The sequence below is a fragment of the Aulonocara stuartgranti genome (assembly GCF_965226115.1).
Source record: "Aulonocara stuartgranti genome assembly, chromosome: 20".
Classification (NCBI taxonomy): domain Eukaryota; kingdom Metazoa; phylum Chordata; class Actinopteri; order Cichliformes; family Cichlidae; genus Aulonocara; species Aulonocara stuartgranti.
Window position 1 is genome coordinate 36,954,287 of NC_138956.1, and position 18,735 is coordinate 36,973,021.

Sequence of the window (18,735 nt, forward strand, 5' to 3'; positions counted from 1 at the left end):
CATGTGAAAATCTGTGAAAACTTTATTTTACCAACAATTTTTAAAGATCAAAACATCACAAGAATATATAGGCCCTGCGGACATGAATACCACGGTCAGCCGAGCATTTAATCTTGACCTTCATTGTCAATAGACAAAAGTTTTAGTTTAGTTAATATAGACTAGATTTCCTTATCATCGATGCTGACAGCATAACACAGAGGAGTGGGGGTGCTGAGTGCTGCTATTAACGCAGTACTTATTTATTTCATTTTCGGGGCTTTTGCAGTTTAGTATTATTGTAATAACTGGCTACTTCCAGAAGTTGTATCCTGATTGAATACTAAATGAGCCATCTACATATGTTGTGTTTAATTATTATTTTCTTACAGAGAAGGTCCGATTAAAGAAAAAAACCGTCACCTTTGGCCTACTTCCCAGACTCCGTTACCCATAAAACCTCGTTTCTCATTGCTGAAGAGGTTGATGGACTACATTAAACCCGTTTAAAGGAAATAACAGCGTCTTGAAGTCGTCTTATTTTATGGAGCGTTAACGTGTTTGAAAGAAACATAAATATAAATTGCGCGCATCTGTAATAAACAGGGAAAACGTAAAGTTTAACCGAAAACTACATTACCCATAGTTCAGCGCGTGATAACAGCTTCCGGGGTTGGTGACCATCAGCCTGTTAGCAGGAGACAGGAGAAAGGTGAGGAAATGTAAGATGTGGTGATGTTTGCAGCTGTCGGAGTTTTCATGTTTTCATGTCATGAGTTTTCATGTTTTTATGCAGTTTCAGAAAAATTAACGACGAATTTTTTTTCTGCATTTCTGAGGAAATAAAACCCGTTTTTAGCTAATCTGACATAATGTGAGTGCAGCTGCCGAGCACCGTTAGCTGAGACAACACTCCTTTAACATTTAACTCGGATGAGTTAAATTTTGAACTATGAACTTTTTCGTTGTTTTCTTTCATTATCACGTCTCTCAGAAGTCAGTGTGCCGTAAACTTTGGCTAGGAGCTAACAGGCTAACGTTAGCCGGCTGCTCTTCCTGCTCACTTCATCCTAAAGCTGCGTGAGCTAATGAGACAGCTGTGAGACATAAATATAACCACGTGGAATTTATTCAAACTTAGTTTGGTCTCTTATAGACAATACAAAGACTCCAAAGACACAACTTTATAAATTTGGTTCGTTTTAAGTTTCTTTTGATTTTTTTGTTTGTTCTTTACTTACTTTACTGTTTCGCGTGGCTACGGTGTCCTAAAGGTCCAAAACATCATTTCAACAGGTTTTTGTTTTATTTTTGCATAGCATAAAACTCTAAGATGTACTCGAGGACACACGTTGTTCGGATAAACTGTAGTTGGCAGTGGCTGAGATACAAAAACGACAGTTTTCAGATAACTTTCCTGTTTCGTAGTTGGGTTTAAACCTCAGAGGTCTGAGTCACCATGCAGGATTTGACCGTATCAAAGTAAGTTCAGGGTTAACCCTGAGGTGTGCAGACAGGAGCATGTTGAGTCCTCTTTGAACATTTTCAGTGCAAATAAAAATCCTTACAGAAACTATACAGGGACTCACATGGAGTTATTATTATTATTATTATTATTATTATCGTTACATACGGTTATATGTGGGAAGCTGTTTTTCTTTTTAATCATATAACACATGGAGGAGTTTGCTTTTCAAACGCAGCAGACAAAATGTTTTGTTGACAGGAAACAAAAACCAAACAAATAAAGTTGTTGCTTTTAATGAAGATTAGCTCTTACAGTATGACAGCAGGAGTTTGGTTTGAGCGCCACCTGCTGTCTCTGTCATTCAGCCTCCCCCTGCGTGGCTTTGTGTTCAGGTGAGTGTGTGTGTGGATGTAGTGTCAGCAGAGCGCCGTGATGCCCCTGGAGGTGAGATGGCCGTTCCCTCAATGCCCCGCTCTGCCGTGGAGGGTCTCCAGCTCACTGATCATGGGCATGGTGGGCTCCTACTCCTACTTCTGGACCAGTAAGTTATAAGCTGAATGATAACTTGTACACTCTCGCTTATTAGCAGCAAACTGCACTTCTTTAAAAAGAAAATCAAGTCCCTTGGTTGCCTCCAACGGTCTCTGGGTGTTTATGCTCAGTGAGAGCATGAGTGACTGAACTGTACTGTTAAATAAAATACACAGTACAGCACAGAGTCTACACGAGGACGAAGATAACAGTGATGTGGCTTCACAGAGGAGTTAGAGGGAAAGCGAGCTGCTGATATCAACGAGAAGAAAGCAAATTTTACGTTCATCTTAATTTTCTGGATGTCACTCAGAGAACCTTCGACTGATCCTGCCTCCTGCTCTTCTTCCTAAGAGTACATGAACTGTCTGACGGTCCACAACCACGAGGTACTGTTGAACCTGGTTGACCAGAGGCCTTCGGACACGCCCCTCATCACTCTATCCAACCACCAGTCCTGTATGGATGATCCGCACATCTGGGGTAAGAGCAGACACTCGATCTGAAATCTCACTGCTGGTTAACACTTGGATGGTAACGGCGTGTGTTTGCGGCAGGCGTCCTGAGGCTCAGGCAGCTGTGGAACTTCAAAAAGATGCGATGGTGAGCTTCATCTCGTTTCTTCTGAGCTTCAGCCTGTTAATGTTTTAGAAGCAGGGACGTGTAATTTTCACTTACCTGTGATTGGACAGGACACCTACAGCATCTGACATCTGCTTCACTAAAGAGCTGCACTCCAGGTTCTTCAGCCGAGGGAAGTGTGTTCCCGTCTGCAGAGGTAAGCCCATCTGAGCGCATCACACCACATGAGCCAAGTATCCGAGCAGAAGTCTGAACGTCGGGCTTTTACTGTTTCAGTTTGTTGTCCTGTGAATGACAGAAAACCTTCAGCAGACGTTTTCTTTTTCTTTCTTTCCATTATTTAACAAGGACAAGACACGAACACAAGTATATCAAACATACTGTAAACCTGGCTGATTATAGCAAAACTGCAAATTTCCACAGTCATGCAGCCAGTCGCATTAAACTTACTAATAAACTAATAACATAAATATAAGAGAAAACAAAAAGCCTTGACATAATAGACAGAAATGAGTGAGGAATGCTCACAGACCTTAATGGGACAAGTCCATGTAGACTCTTACATGCAAACAGGCACACTGACATTGTTACACGATATTATTTAAGTGATCAAAACGTGTGTAAAACCGTTTTGTGTCTGTAGGTGATGGCGTTTACCAGAAAGGAATGGACTTTATTCTGGAGAAGCTGAACAAAGGAGAGTGGGTGCACGTCTTTCCAGAAGGTCTGTGAACCTCCTCCTCACATGTCGTTATTTTTTTTCTTACTGTGAAAATGAACTCTTCTTCTCTGATTTTATTTCAGGCAAAATCAACATGACGGAGGAATTCATACGTTTAAAGTGGGGTGAGCGCAGTTTGTGCGTCTCTGTTGGAGCAGATGTCGTGCTGTGATCATCAGTGTGAACATTTGTGCTTCTGTGGTTTTAGGTGTTGGTCGGCTGATAGCGGAGTGCTCGCTTAATCCGATAATCCTGCCGCTCTGGCACGTGGGTGAGTGACGCTCCTGTTATGGCTTCAGAATATCTCAGACTACAGATTAAGATGTCACCACAAGACATTAGCAAGGTAGCAGCAGTCTGATGGCTTAAGGTCGGCGAACAGCGCCACGCAGTGATGCAGGTACAGAGGAAACGCATCACTTCTTCTCTGCTTCATGTCAGGTTTGAGCGACGTGCTGCCCAACGTGGAGCCCTACATTCCTCGCACGGGCAAGGTGAGACGCCTTCAGTCTGACTCCAGGATGTGTTCGGATCTTTGAGGGTTTTTTGTTTTTCAACATATTTCGTTGTCTTCCAGAGAATCACCGTCCTCGTGGGGAAACCGTTCAGTGTCAAAGATCTCGTTGAAACCCTCCGAGCTGAAAACAAGAGCCAGGTGAGCACGGCTTCATCTAAGGTGCTGTCATGAAGTTCGCTGACACCAGCAAGTAAAAAAACAACAAAAAACTTCTTCTGTCAGATAAAACAGGAGGTTTCAGGACGTCACCATGAACACCATGATTGAATCCTAACTAACTCTCACAGATTTCACTTTCTCAAATGTAGAAAGTAATTATAACAGATACTGAATGTACGTTTCAAATTTTCCCCTCAGTTGGAAATGAGGAAGACCCTGACGGATTTCGTCCAGGTGGAGTTTCGGAGCCTGAAAGCCCAGGCCGAGGCCCTGCACAAGCAGGTAGAGACCAGATCCTGAGTCCTAGCCGTCCTGCGTTTGCCTGCAGACACTGGTCCTTCACACATCAGCCCTGAGGATAACACCCCATGTACAGAGAAGCTCCCACACCTCCACACGGAGACATCACTGAGCCTCAGAGTGTTTCGCTGACAGTCGTAAACGAGCATTTCTGTAACTTTGGATGCAACAAACTCATTTTGTAATTCAGTTATTGCTTCAAAATCAGGTTGGTCCACTGCACACCTAAACAGGACGAGTAGCACTGCAGATGTATGAATGATTGATTACATATGAATACATGGTTTCTCTGGGACCCTTTAGAACCAGAAGCCCTCAGGAGAATTTCTTTTACCTCCTTGGTATCAGAAGGCATTTTGATTTTGATGATTCAGCTTTTCATGTCATCCAACTTTGAAGTCCAGAGCAGCAGCAGAAGCTGGTGTTGAGTCTGAGGAGGAGAGAGGAGGTCGGGTGATGGATGGGCGAGTGAACCTCATGACCTTTGTGTGTGTGTGTGTGGGGGGGAGGGTGCGGTGAACAATAGCCTTGAACTTTGTTTTTTTTCTTACTGGTGAAACACACAATAGATCTCAAAAAGGGCAGCAAACCAAGACTAGTTAACCAAGTCCCAGTTACTAGGGTGAGCACCTGGTGACTGCCTGGCAACCACCAGTCACTATGTATGAATAAGTATTTCTGCCAGGCTCTAAGTAACAAGGAGGTTTCACCTAGCAACAGACAGCAGCTGCTCACCGACGGGTCATGGAGTGCACGTTTTATCTGGTAACTTGTCAGTGTGGGAGAAATGATCCTGCTGTGATCGGGCTCTGCACCAGCTGAATGCTTTTCTCAGTTTTGCTGAATTGTTCAATTTTGATGATCTGTTTAATAACCAGTTCTTTTTTTCTTTAAGATGTAAAGCTGCTGTTGTTTAAACTACTAAATATTAGTACTCATCATGCTCCTCTGTGCATGAGGAAGTCAAAGTGCTGCATGCCAGATGTTTGCAGCTGTTATCAGAAAGATGCTCAGGCAGTAAATGATTGAGGTAATCGCACTGTTATGTTTGATCATTGGATTGCTCCTTGCTGTTTTTCAGTCATCTCTGAGTTGTGTTGATAATTTTCTTTTTCAATCAAAGTTTTCCTGTTAATCCTAAAACCCCTGAATGCTGCCCCATCACCGATGTACATAACTTATTTTATCACAGAGGACAAAAAGGATTTTATAAGGGACAAAATCTGTGCTAATTTTATAAGTGTATCGCCTTAATGTGATTGCCACTCTTTCCTATACTTGATGTGAAGTCCAATAAAGAATCTGACTTTTCTAAGTTTGAATTTGTTCCATTTGTGGTTCATCTTTAAACTCTGCACCAGTCTAACAGATCCACGAACAGTTTGGTGGCATAATGAGTGCTTAGCAAACCTTACACTGTAGACAAAGTGTACATTAAGCCACTAAAGATGACCAGTTTATGCTAAATCGTGAATGTTTCCATATTTTTGCAGAACGTAATTTTTAAGATGTTTCTTTGAAAAGTTAAATATTCTCACTTTGGATGATTAATTGGACATGTCGAAGGGAATTACGGTTTCCAATATATCTGTTACAGTAAATAATACTTGTATTTGTATTTAAAAAAGAAAACATTTAATAACATTAAATGACATTGAAATAATAGTATCACGTGAACAATAAATCATGGTTATTTGCCATTACTACATTGTGTCTAATATTAGCAAAATAAAACAACACTTACAAATAATAGAATATTAAAACGTTGATACATTTGAAGTAAAAACAAAAATTCCTTTTTCACATCCGCCGCTGCGCCGTCTTGTCACGTGATCTGGTCAAGTGATCTCGTGAAATGTCACGAGCGTGCTGTCAGAGGCTGTAAAGATGGCGGCGGGGGCACTGCAGCGGCGGCGCATCACTGCGGCTGTGGCCGTTTTTCTCGCTTTATTGAACGTGTTGAAGCTGGCGAGCTGCGACGAGCAGGTGCCGCTCCTGCTGTGGACCAGCGGAAGGTGCGTAGCCGTGAAGTTTTACTGATTTTGGTCCCGTTTCCGCGGCTCCTTCTGCGACCTCAGCGGCTAACGGTTAGCCGTGAGACAAACAGCGGACAAAAACGATGTTCTCTGCTTCGTCACCACAGTACACGGCCCGGAAAACGTTTAATTTGAGCGGACTGGCTGAAACACGAGGTTAAGTCAGAGAACGTGACATGAGAATATCCTGCAGGCCCAATGAGTGACGGGTGCAGTCCACCTGACAGCTAGCAAACACTCCTGCATCTGTCTGTGCTGCCTGACACACAGAAGACAGAGCAGCATGTGTTATCAAAGGCTTTCATACTGTAAAAACGAATAAATTATGTATTTGACGGCCTTTGATGAGGGTCTTCGGATGTGAGAAGTTCACATTGTGAAGTGCTTGGGTTTTTCTCCTGTTTTAATAATATTCAATCATCTGTATCTGCAAGAAAATCAGGAATGTGCTGTTTGACGTGATGCAGGTTTATCTGCAGATAATTTGGTCCTCTCTCATTAAAGGCCGCATAGGTTCTTGCAGATGGTTGAAACGACAATAATAAAACCGCTTCACTGTGAATCCATCAAATTCTGTCTGGTAGAGGACTCTTCTTGTTATGTAGCAGCACTTCATGACTCCTCCACCTGTGCTTGGTGTCTCCTGCAGCATCTCCCTGCCAGCTCAGGCTCCTCCAACAGCCGGGCACATCGTTGGGCAGCAGCAGCTGGCCTCCTACCTGGAGAAAGCTCTGGACGTCGGACCACATAACATAGTCCTCTTCCTTCAGGACAAGGTAAACCCTCACGCTGTTGTTGAGTGTCCTTGATTTTTTTTTTTTAATTTCTTCTGAGGCACTAAAGCTAAACACAAGCACAAATGCTCCTCGTCTCGTTTGCTCTTATATGGCCCCGCCCCATTCATGTGCATGATCATGTAGCCTTTTCGCATTTATCAGAACTCTTCAAGTTTTGGTATTTCTTTATTTAATTTGGTCAAGACTTTTAAAACTAATGGCAGACGGCCTCACAGGTCAGCAGTGTTTGAAGGTTAAAACCGTGTCTCACAGTTTCTCTTTGCTCTCTGTGGTCTAAAACATTTGACTCATTGTTTTTTCTCTCGGTCTTCAGATGAGCATCGAGGACTTCACCATGTATGGAGGAGCCTTTGGAAACAAGCAGGATAATGTGTTTCCAAACCTGGAGGTATTATCACGATGAAACAAACCAAACAGAACGTTTCCGGTTTACTCTCAGGTGTGTGTCGGTCACTCATGGTTTTTCTTCTGTCACAGGGAGCTCTGATGTCATCATCCTCCTCTCTGGTTTTACCTGCTGTTTCCTGGCCTGCATCCAATGCAGTGATTGGCCAGCTGCAGGACCAATTGGACACCTCCCCTCTGTACATGGACCCTGAGACGCTGAGCCAGCTGAGACTGAACGCCTCGTCGCCTGCTCTGCTCGTGTTCAGACTGCCCTACGGCATCGGGTCTGTTGACTGTTCAATAATTAACCGTTAATGGGATTTCCTGCTGTAAACATTTTATACTGCCAGTTACTTTGTGACAAATGATATGATCAGTCATCCTCTGTCTTGGACTGCAGCTGGTAGTTTTGCTCATTTTGAGCTCAGTGAACTGAGTTCACATAGAACAGCTGTGGTCATGTCCTCCACAGGCTTTGATCCTGTTATAATGGTTTCTAAACGGGCCTTGATGTCGCTGTTTGTACATTTTCTAAAAATTTAAATTCAATTTCTCAGACGTCGCACGGTAAAGTTAAAGAGGTAATTTTCTAGAAGGGAAATAACCCACACACTTCATCTGGATGAGCTTTAAAAACACTGAAGCCTCTCCTCCAAAGACATTAAGACTCATCCATTCTTCCTGGCCTCGTTTGTCGTTTCAGAGCTGATCTCTTGTCAGCGAAAGAGATTCTCAGTGGAAACGGTGAGTCTGTTTAATCTGACCCAGTGACTGTGGAGCTCAGACTCTGAAGCATGCGATTCTCACAATCATCTGTGAGCTTTTTATTTGCCATCTTTTCCTGTGACTGTTTTCTCTGTGACGCGTGTTTTTCAGATGAAGTGATTGGTCAGGTGCTGAACATCATGAAGTCGCAGTCTGTTCCGTATACGGCTATCTACACCGCCCTGCGGCCCTCCAGGGTGAGTCCGAGTCTCATTCAGAAACATTTATACATGTTTGCAGCCATTTGTCATACCTGCCCCCCTCCCTCAATCTTTCTTTTTCTACACAGGAGGCAGCGTCTCTCTCTGTGGAGGCCGGTCTGGGTGGGGGGCGCTCGCTGCTGCAGGTCAGAGGGGGACACAAGGAGAGGGGTAGAGAACGGGAGAAGCAGCGGAGGACCCAGGAGAGGGCTGAAACGTACCCACCCGTCGAGTTCAAGGTGGAGTCACAGATACCTGAGCAGGACTTTGACTCTGCTTCCTTAAATCATTTCATATTTGTAATCGTGATTATTTATTCATTTGAACTCTTTTTCCTAAAGGCTGTTTTCTGTTTCACTGTAAATCCCACCAACAACAAACTGTTGCAGAGCAAAATCAGAACTTTCAAGTCATGAATGAAGTTAACGCGCTGACATTGACACGATGTTGGATTTGCAATAAAAATCCAGAATATTCTCAAACTAATTTGAAACTTGGGTCGGCAGCTCACAGGGTGGCGCTGACGTCAAAGATGTTGTGGCAGAAAATCCAGATGCCATTGTAAGGAGAACCTTTCTGTTCACTGGTTATTCTGCAGGAGGGGGAGAACAGCTGCATCCTGCTGTGGGCTAAAAGCCTGTCGGTGAGCATCCTGCGCAGCGGTCGCTGGGAGGAGCACGACCTCACCCCGTCCACCTTTGGAGAAGGCGTCACCCCCAACCTCGACGGCTCAAGCTGCGACAAAACCAAAGCCAGGTGCTTTTTACCTGTGACATAATACAATATGTAAAAACAATCATTCATGCTGTGATGTGAATATCACTTAGCTCTGACGCCGCTCAAACTGGAGTCTGAAATTCAAATGTTTTAAAATGTTTTGTTTTTCATGAAATGCTGCTGCGGGTGTAAATTTAACGTGAGTTTTTTTTCTTTCAGTTTGGTTCTGAATTATAAGAACGTGCTGAACCACCGCAGCTTCAAACTGATGTAAGTGACCAGGATTTTGGTCCCCAAAAGTGTAGTAAACTTCCTGTTTCTGGTCCCCATAAAGATATGAATACACGCACGCACGCACGCACGCACACACACACACCCATATGCATTATTATATCTATACTTTTACATTTATCAGTCCTGCTGCACTCTTGAAAACTTCCCGTTTTGCTGTTAAAGATATTTGATGCTCTGCTCGTTGGTGTTTTTCAGCTTTGCTCTGAGTCAGCGGAATTACAAGGTGTCGGCACGGCGCTGGTTCACGCTGGACGCCGTGGAGCTGGAGTACGACGGTACCAAAGCCACATTTAACGGCAGCAGGAACATTTACGCCCCCGCCGAGTACTCTTACCGCTGCGAGTCCGTCACCAACTTCCAGTGGCCGCTGCTCATGCCGCGCACATCCAAAGACCCAGCCAATCAGTGGAGGGTCTCCTTTGAAGACTTCCAGGTAAGATTGTTTGGTCTTTGGTGATATAATAAAAATCCAACATAAGATGTCAGGTGTAAAATGGTTCCTCTGTTGGATGTCTGCATGTGCTGACAGCAATGAGCAGAGCGACTTTCAGACCATATTAATTAGAATTGCAGAAGAATACTGGTTTGAACTGGATTATACTGGTTTTATAACAGCTGGAAGCTAAAATTACAAATGAAATAAAAATATTAGCACACACTTTATTTGTAATGGTGGCCGGCCTTCCTGCCGTCTGATGATGATGATAATAATAATAATAATAATACATTTTATTAATGAGCGCCTTTCAAGTCACCCAAGGACACTTTACAATAGGATAAAACACATAATACACACTCTGAGCTACAGAGGCTAATTTTTCACATCCCCGCTCGTCTTCATTGGTCCAAAGGCCGTAAACCATGGCTCAGCCCCCCTCAGCTCATCAGTTGGGCTGAATTAGTGAAATGGATTCATTTTTGTAGGTGAAACTTCTCCCTGTGTTTCAGTTTATTCTGGACACGTGTCCTAGTATACTAGGATTCCTGTCTACGTCACGGCCCGGCTAAACCCGGCCCCTTGTAAATATTTATGATGCTTCCTCACACAACCCCAAAGAAGCGCATCTATTCATTCAATAAATAAATAGATTTAAAAAAAATATTTACTTATAAACATATGAGTATGTCAGTGAGATTTCTGGCCTGTTATGTGAGTCTGAAATGAAGCAAACGCCACATTTTGAACCCCTTCTCCTTCTCGCCGTCAGATTCAGGGCTTTAATGTGAGCGGTGGTGAATTCTCGTACGCCAGCGACTGCGCCGGCTTCTTCTCCCCAGGGATCTGGATGGGTCTGATCACCAGTCTGCTCATGGTCCTGGTGCTCACCTACGGCCTGCACATGATCATGCAGCTGCGCACGATGGACCGCTTTGATGATCCCAAAGGCCCGGCCATCTCTGTGCCACAGACAGAGTAACACACCTGCACCACACCTGTCCACCCTCCACTCTGTCCTCTCACTGCAATGCTTCCACTCCTCCCCCCTTCCATCTGTATTTGGGCATTATTCAGTGCGATCATAATAAGGTTTTATTCACTGGTACATAAATGTGTCCGTTTATATTTGAAATATGGGCTGAAGCTGGCCTCAGTTTGTCCTCATGTGTCAGCCTCTGTAGGCTGGATGCTTTTCCAGAGTCCTGCCTCCAAATTAACTCCTTAATGATCTTTGAGAAACACACACGGACTCATGTAGAACATGAACAAATCTTTGGGTGATCCTCCAAACTTTATCCTGGACTGTGTTCACTGTAAATCAGCTACAGTCTGTAATATGAAGGGATGATGTGACAGCAGGGTCTCAAACCTGAGACCTTCCATGACAGTGTGACCGTGACCTCAGCTAACATCAGCAGGAACTTCTCAGCCACACGTCTGTTTGGTGATGATCACAGGGCTGTACACTGGCTGTACTGCTCGAGGGTCCAAAGTTGTGTTGAGAATTATTTACATTTATTTATTTACTTACTTATTGAGCATTAATATGATCCTAAAATGGAAAACCTAAACCTTCCTGTACTTCATGTAATATGAGCTCGTATAATTGTTTTTTATTGTTTGCTGTTTCTCAGCTGAGTCTGAGGCTGCAGGGATAAAAACCTGCTAACGTCTGCATACATCAGCAGCACAGCTCTCACTCTCTGTGCTCCCTCTGATGCACTCGTGGTCCTGTGCATGTAGTCTCGGCCCGGACTGAAACGGTTTAATTTGAACAGTTTGTGCAGCTTTTGTTCTGTGAGGACTCTGGAAAAATCCTTCAAAAACACCTGAGGCGTAAACTGAGCCCAGTCCTCAGGCTGGATTCATTTAACACAGGAAAGGGACGACTGTACATACAGGAACAAATGTACGTTATAGAAAAAGTTATTTGTTGGTGAAACTGATGTAATTAGTGTGTTTGTGTTTACATTATTTGACCAGTGAGGTGTAGATGTTGAATGAAGGGAGCCCGCTCTGTTTATGGATGCTAAAGGAATCATTTCCACTCTATTTATTAACTCCAACATTCTCCATCAATTTGATGAAAAAGCTGATAATGAAGCATTAAAGTTTCCAGTCCGAGTAGTTTTACTTGATTTGTGTTTATTACTGAAGTGCACTGAAACCTGTTCAATGTGGAATTCTGTCTGTTTTTTCCATGATGAGCATCGTCGATGTTTGGTCCTGTGCTGCTGTGACCTCCAATAAAACATCTGTGAAGATGGCGAAGCTCGAGTGTTTAATTTCAGTCTGTCTCAGAAGCGCTCGCAGGCCGTCTGAAGAGAACAGGGCTCACAGTTTAAAGACGCCTGTGCTGAGATGAGGGAGCATTAGTGCAGATCAGAAGAAGACTGCAAAACACAAATAGTTACGCTGAGCAAAGAAAGTCTTACTTTGCGAGTTCCCTTCACACAACTAAATAAACAGCTAAGCGTATAAAACAAAGCGAACGTTCACAAGGCTACGGCGTAATCTAAATTCAAAGTGTAGTTATGCTGTCACAGTGTTTAGATATTGAGAATGTGCACATGTTACAGTGGTTTTGTATGGAGTTGTTTGATTTTGTGTATAAATGTTCAGAGTGGCACGTTTACAGGTCACGTTATTGAGGACCTCAGTAAGGCCACACACCATGCAGTGACTGACATTAAGGACTTTACTCAGTATGTTGAGCTTAAAGTTTTGTTTTTTCCTAACCAGATCACCATGGTAACACGTTAACTTTGGGGCGGGGTCTTTATTAGTTTGGGCTGAAATCATCTGCCGGAGTCGTGTTTGTCTGACTGCCTTCTGCAGTGACACTAACACATTCACATGTTCAGCACACAGCATCCTGTCCATGAATTATGGGATGGACACCTATAATGTTAAACACAACGCTGAGGCAGGGCTGGTCGATTAATTTTATTTTGTAATAAGAAGGAAAAATTATGAGACGTTTAATCAGTTTGACGTTCAATCATCTGTCGACAGCCTGACTGTCCTGCAGGCCACGTGTTGCATTGGATTTATCTACCTAATGACTACTGATTGGATAATCGTTCCATTTGAAGCACAAACATGGTGTTTTATTGATTTCATGGATTTTCTTCTTCAACCACATCTGCAAAGAAAACAAATTATTTTCACAAAGAGTTTCATATCAAGTCCTATGGGCTCAAATTGTCCTCATAAATATTTTGTACTTGTAAATCAGTTTTGTATGTGCGTTTAAAAAAAAATAAAAAATAAAATAAATAAATATATATATATATATATATATATATATATATATATATATATATATATATATATATATATATATATATATATATATATATATATTATTTATTTATTTGCGTGTGGACTTAGCCAAAAAAATATGTGTGAAACTCTTGACCCTATTTTTCTTCCTTCATCTGATTGGCCAATGTCATGTCAATCACAAATTTAACAATCCAATCAGAGAACCTCTGATTGGACCTAAAACCTGATTTGCAAGTACAAAATATTTATGTCCACAATTTCAGCGCATAAAGTCCCATCTACTGAAAAATAGGCGAGCTTTGATGCGTAGCTTTGTAAGCGTGAGTACACATGATTTTAGGTTTTCTGGTGTCTGCAGAGATTTGAGCTGTTCAGGAGTCGTTCAAAGGGTCTTTGAGGCACTTACTCTCGCAGGTGTAGACCACCTCCAGGTACTTGTAGGTGCCTGGACACGGGTCTCCAAACATAGAGTTCCTTACTTTGATGGAACAGCTGTTTCTGCCGTTACAGCTGTGAATGTAAATGAGAGTGAGTGAGCAGAGGCTCTAAATACTCGAGTCATCAGAGAGAAAGTGTAAAGAGTCTGTACCTCTCGGCTACTTTGCTGGTGGGAATTGAGCACTGGGTGTTACTGAGCTGAGCGGGAGGACGTTTGTAAGAGCACGTGGTCGAGTCATCGCGGCCGTATTCAGCCGACAGGACGACTATAACGTGTCCTTCATCTGAAGAACAATTCACACTGTTAAACTATCAGCCTGTTATTATTGATATATCAGTTCTTTTTCACTTGCATGTTTTATTTTTATCGCATGAAATCACCACAGTTTTAAACGATGAATAGAAAAGAAGCAACTTTACCACAATGAAGGTTTGCATAGGAATGTTCACATGTGATACTGTGGACTGAAAAAGAAACACATTTCCAAATGCAGATTAATCTCTCGAGCACAGATTTGTCTTTGACCATATTTTGAAGGTATCAAAGCCTCAAGGCACTTACACGGACAGTCGTAGGCCACCTCCAGGTACTTGTAGGTGCCTGGACACGGGTCTCCAAACACTGAGTTGCTCGCTTCGATAATGCAGCTCCTTTTCCCGTTACAGCTGTGAAAGCAGACGATGAGTGAGTCGGCCGAGGCTGGAAATACATCTGAGTGAAGATGTAAGGCTGAGCAAAGATCGAGCCTCTGTACCTGTCAGCTACTTTAGACGTGGGATTGATGCATCGGGCATTCTGGATCTCACATTCTGGACGCTGGTAAGAGCACGTGGTCGTATCGCGGCGTCCGTAATTAGCCCAGTGGACGGCGATAATGTGTCCGTCATCTGAGGAAGTGTTCATGGAGTTAAACTATAACTGTGTTTGGGTTTCTATTGAACCAATCCACCAACGATACAAAAGTATGACGTGTGTTCTCACCACAATGAAGGTTTGCCTGAGACCCTTCACATGCTACGGTGTGCACTGATGAGGAAGCAAATTAGAAACTAAAAATTCATCTACAGATTTCATCACTGTGATTCAAAAATCCACTCAAAACATGTTCGTAGGGACCAAAGCTCTGCAGCAAAGTGTCCCGAGGGCATGTTGGAGCTCTGTTACGACTCTGAGGTACTTACGCTCACAGTCGTAGGCCACCTCCAGGTACTTGTAGGTGCCTGGACACGGGTCTCCAAACACTGAGTTGCTCGCTTCAATAATGCAGCTGCTTTTCCCGTTACAGCTGTGAAAGCAGGTGAGTGAGTCAACAGAGGCTTTACATACTTTGTCAGGAAACATCTAAACCAGTGTGCACAGTTTGGGAAACCAGGGTTAACCTGTAACCTGGGAAGAGAAACATTTAGCACATCATCTGTGTGGTGCAGTGGGACGAGGTGACTGCTGATAGAAGCAGCAGGATGAACTGTGAAGTGTTCAGTCACATCTGCGTCGGGCTGAGGGAAGAACGAGCCTCGGTACCTGTCAGCGACTTTAGTGGTGGGATTGGGGCAATGGGCGTTTTGGATCTCGTGGGTTGGACGATGCTGAGAGCATGTGGTCGTATCACGGCGCCCGTAGTCAGCCCAGTAGACGACTATAGCCTCTCCTTCATCTGAGGAAGAGTTCACCGTGTTAAATCAGCACCATGTTTGTACATCAATGAAACAAATCCACCTGAATCGCAGAGGAACTGCCCCACTCACCACACCGAAGGTTTGCGTTGGATCCTTCACACGCTGTGCTGTGGACTGAAAGAGAAACACCGCGTCACAAACTGTAACAACTCACGGGCAGAGTTTGGAAGTATCCAGATACAGACCTGCTGGGAAGCAGGCGAAGGTGGTGTCCAGGTATTTGCAGGCGCCGGGAACAGGAGTACCAAAGATCTGGATGTCTATGTCACACGTTTTCTTTCCGTCACAGCTGTGGGGAGAGATGGAGCTCACTGACGTGATCGTGTTATTGTTGCAAATGTTTGTTACCGACAGTGGTCACCTCTTCTTGATGGCCTTCAGTTTGTGGTGCTGAGAGCAGTGTTCTTCATCTCCACATGTGTGCTCGACTGACTCCACAACGATCACGCCGCTCTCTGTTTCACGCAGTATGACACAAAAGCAGAGATTAGAGAGGTTCAGAGCAGAGATGGATGGATTTTACAATCGCAGGTGTCGCCCCCAGCTGGACATGAAAAGAATTTAGTCTTAGGGTTCTTTAGTGTTGGCTTTTAAATCTATAGCCATCCTTTACATACAGTCTGTGTCTGCCTTACCACAGCACAGGTGCTGGACCAGGTGGCCGTCGCAGGTGATCACTCTGGTGCTGGATATGGCAGTCGCAGTGGACGGGACAAAACGTTTGGCTCGGGTTACACCTGGAGGGAAAAATAAAGAGTTAAAAAAGCAGAGTGGGTATGAGCTCACAGCTGATGGTGTGTGTGGGGGGTCAGCCGACGGCTTCTGTCTGCTGTTTTGACTCTACGATGAGACTCAAGGACAGCCTGGCTGTTTGCTGGGAGCAGAGACTAAACGTCTGACCTTATCTGAGGCTCTCTCTCCTTCACTGATTCATTTATCTTTATTTTGTGCTCTTCGTCTCCTCCTGCTGAACAGTTAGCGCCGCCATGGAGTCAGCTGACTGACGCAGAGTCACAGCACAAACCGACGGTCTGACGGCTTTTCTGTCTCTGAAAGCTGCAACAGTCACGTGACGAGGTGAGAGTGACGGCGTTGAATCGAGGCAGACACGAGTGTGATTTAGAGTGGGGGGTAGTGGGCAGGTGTTCCCGCCGTGTTTGTGGTAAATGAAACTTTTCCACAGATAATTTAATGTTGATTGGATCTGTGTTAAAATTCAAATAGGAGCTTAAATCTTCTAAGAGTTTCTGTAAGTGTCTGACCTTTGACCTTTGATGCTGTCTAAGAGCGTGCACCTGCTCATGTGGACTGAAAAACACATTAATCTCACAGTTTATTCAAATCTGCCAGATTTATATCCCCACTACTTTCCAAATCCCACGATGAGCCAGGCCTGCAGCTCAGGGGCAGAGAAGTAAAGGTGAGGATCATTTTTAAAAATGTCCATTAATGAGAATAAACCAGGTAACAGAGAAGCACAAAAACAGACTTTTACCTGAACTCGCGAGTAAACATGTTGCTGCCAGCACTGAAAAACAAGAAGGAAACCTGAGTGTTAGACTGAGTTTGGTTCGTCTCCAAACTCACACATGAAATGATATCGAATGAAAAAAGGAGAAAACTGCAGTAAAAGGTCAGCGACCCCGATCATATTTCTATTCGCTGTCAGTGCAGCTCAGCATCTGCATACAAATGATTTTATCAACAACATGAGATGATGTCAGAGCTCCTTCCAATAAACATTTAGATTAAAGATGTTTGTCTCTTGTAAGAATGTTGGAAACATTTGAAGCTTTTTAATAAAGTTATTTCTATTCAATGACTTTGAATTATTTAACAGCAGAATTGTATTCCCATCCTGTCAGCTTAAAAGCCATCCTGCATAAACCATTTCTTACCCTTTGATTATTTTCAGGCAGCACATGAACCCTGATCGTCTGATCAATAAACACGTGTATCTACAGAGCTGTTTGATTATTTGCTCTATGAAAGTAGAATCTGCAGCAAAGCGAGCACACGTGCATTTCTGCATGAAGGATTGTCAGTGTGTGCTACTCACACAGCGTGTTGCTGAGTCCGGAGCAGAGCATCGTGTTCGGAGGTCTGGTTGTCGGTGACGAGCTGAGCCGATGGCGGGTCGGACGGAGACCTTGGTGTATTTACGCCGTTTAGCTGAGAACTTTTACCGACGTGCAAAACAAGCAGCCAATGGAAAAATGAGAATCCAATGCTTATCAGGTGCAGCAGAGCCAAGGAGAAAACTAAACTGCTATCAATAAGAAACGATTATAGAAGCCAATCGCAGCTCGCCCAGTGTCAGCCAGGATTGGCTCAAGGCCCCCCCACGACCCTGAACTGGATCGTGGCTCGAGAAGATGGAGCCACAACACAAAACAGCCTTTTCTTTCTCAGACTGAGATGTTGAATCAGTTAAAGAAGGAAATCCTTTTAAAAGCTGCATAAATGCACCTCGGACTGTGGGACACCCCCCAGCATTCAGATCATCACAGGTGGTTAAAAGGCCTTTGGTCAACAAGCTGTGATCATCACTTTAACCATGACTGTTGTACAGTTTCATTAACCATCAGCGTTTATTCAGAATTATCACGATGTGACAGAAAAGAGACGTCGTGACCGCTGGCAGCTCGTCCTTCACGCGGAGCTTTGGTCATCGTCTCTGAAACACTCGGTTCAGCCGCAGTGTTTCACAGTCTTAACATACTGACACAAACACGAGCGCACGTTCACACGTTCACGTGCAGAAGTGAAGGACACGATAATCAAGCATAAACTAAAACAAGGTGGTTTTCACAGAATCACCCCGACGGACCGAGTGAGGCCGTTCCACAGTCCAGGAGCTAAAAGTCCAACCGTGGTCGCCTCTGGATTTAAAATAAGAGTGTGGAGCAGGTGAAAGGCCCACGTCCAATCAGCAACAAGCACTTAAATAAAGGCTCCGGCAGCGTTTGGATGGAGAACAGCAGCTGAGGTTATCTGTGAAACAGCTGCATGAACACTGTGACAGACGGATATCACATCCTGCTGTGAAAACACGTATCTGTGTGTTTGTGTGAAAGCTAGCAGCAAACCTCTGAATCATCATCAGGCTCCTCGGCTCTCTGCAGAGACAAGGAGCCGGAAACAGTGTTACAGAGTGACACGTTTGCAATTTCATTACATAAAAACAAAATGAATTCATCAGACAGCTGGAATAATGTGTCAGCAGCTCTGTTAAAAAGCGCAGAACTGAAAGAGATTCATAAGTTTCTCAAAGGAAGTCAATAAAACGAGGAAAGAGCCGAGCTGCTGTGTAACGGTGGAAGAAGTGCTGAGGAGGACGATCTACATCAGGGGCGTCAAACATAAGGTCTGGGGGCCAAAATTAGACGGGCGACTACTCCACCCACTGGATGGCTTTGGGAAATGTGATGGATGGGATA

At 43.9% G+C, this 18,735-nt stretch overlaps 3 protein-coding genes and 1 long non-coding RNA gene across 7 annotated transcripts; 2 read left to right on the forward strand and 2 right to left on the reverse strand.

Moving 5' to 3' along the window:
• The first annotated feature begins 454 nt into the window (after positions 1-454).
• On the forward strand, positions 455-5,579 carry tafazzin (tafazzin, phospholipid-lysophospholipid transacylase). Of its 4 annotated transcripts, none has more exons than XM_082518677.1 (11): positions 455-691; positions 1,862-1,988; positions 2,333-2,461; positions 2,536-2,581; positions 2,671-2,756; positions 3,204-3,284; positions 3,365-3,406; positions 3,490-3,552; positions 3,723-3,775; positions 3,859-3,936; positions 4,156-5,579. In XM_082518677.1, exons 2-11 carry the CDS (start codon positions 1,880-1,882, stop codon positions 4,255-4,257), a joined length of 789 nt encoding a protein of 262 aa, XP_082374803.1. In that variant the 5' UTR covers positions 455-691; positions 1,862-1,879; the 3' UTR covers positions 4,258-5,579. The 4 variants fall into 4 exon arrangements, with proteins under 4 accessions (XP_082374803.1, XP_082374802.1, XP_082374801.1 ...); XM_082518676.1 differs by having other exon boundaries at positions 457-701; positions 1,840-1,988; XM_082518675.1 differs by having other exon boundaries at positions 457-691; positions 1,813-1,988.
• A 532-nt stretch (positions 5,580-6,111) lies between these two features.
• Positions 6,112-12,163, forward strand: atp6ap1a (ATPase H+ transporting accessory protein 1a). Its single transcript, XM_082518648.1, has 11 exons — positions 6,112-6,272; positions 6,943-7,069; positions 7,404-7,478; positions 7,568-7,761; positions 8,181-8,221; positions 8,354-8,439; positions 8,532-8,681; positions 9,041-9,198; positions 9,379-9,429; positions 9,649-9,886; positions 10,662-12,163. The coding sequence occupies exons 1-11, from the start codon at positions 6,145-6,147 to the stop codon at positions 10,869-10,871; spliced, it is 1,458 nt and encodes a 485-aa protein (XP_082374774.1). The 5' UTR covers positions 6,112-6,144; the 3' UTR covers positions 10,872-12,163.
• Positions 12,164-13,839: 1,676 nt separating this feature from the next.
• On the reverse strand, positions 13,840-15,318 carry LOC309698029 (L-rhamnose-binding lectin CSL3-like; the record flags this gene model as incomplete). Its single annotated transcript, XM_082520302.1, has 6 exons — positions 13,840-14,083; positions 14,181-14,506; positions 14,601-14,645; positions 14,801-14,904; positions 15,141-15,273; positions 15,306-15,318. The coding sequence occupies 6 exons, from the start codon at positions 15,316-15,318 to the stop codon at positions 13,964-13,966; spliced, it is 741 nt and encodes a 246-aa protein (XP_082376428.1). The 3' UTR covers positions 13,840-13,963.
• Positions 15,319-15,391: 73 nt separating this feature from the next.
• Positions 15,392-16,428, reverse strand: LOC309697044. Its single transcript, XR_014273738.1, has 3 exons — positions 15,931-16,428; positions 15,481-15,750; positions 15,392-15,409 (listed from the first exon to the last, which is right to left on the reverse strand). It is a non-coding gene; the product is annotated as an uncharacterized lncRNA (long non-coding RNA).
• Between the last annotated feature and the right edge of the window lie 2,307 nt (positions 16,429-18,735).

What these genes read in the sequence shown, in the direction of transcription:
- atp6ap1a (XM_082518648.1), top strand. Translation starts at nt 6,145, where the DNA reads ATGGCGGCGGGGGCACTGCAGCGGCGGCGCATCACTGCGGCTGTGGCC. An exon ending in ATGTGTTTCCAAACCTGGAG is followed by an intron (nt 7,479 to 7,567) that starts GTATTATCACGA and finishes CTTCTGTCACAG; the next exon opens with GGAGCTCTGATGTCATCATC. An exon ending in TGCGACAAAACCAAAGCCAG is followed by an intron (nt 9,199 to 9,378) that starts GTGCTTTTTACC and finishes TTTTTCTTTCAG; the next exon opens with TTTGGTTCTGAATTATAAGA.
- tafazzin (XM_082518677.1), top strand. Translation starts at nt 1,880, where the DNA reads ATGCCCCTGGAGGTGAGATGGCCGTTCCCTCAATGCCCCGCTCTGCCG. An exon ending in GGTGCACGTCTTTCCAGAAG is followed by an intron (nt 3,285 to 3,364) that starts GTCTGTGAACCT and finishes ATTTTATTTCAG; the next exon opens with GCAAAATCAACATGACGGAG. An exon ending in CCTGCCGCTCTGGCACGTGG is followed by an intron (nt 3,553 to 3,722) that starts GTGAGTGACGCT and finishes GCTTCATGTCAG; the next exon opens with GTTTGAGCGACGTGCTGCCC.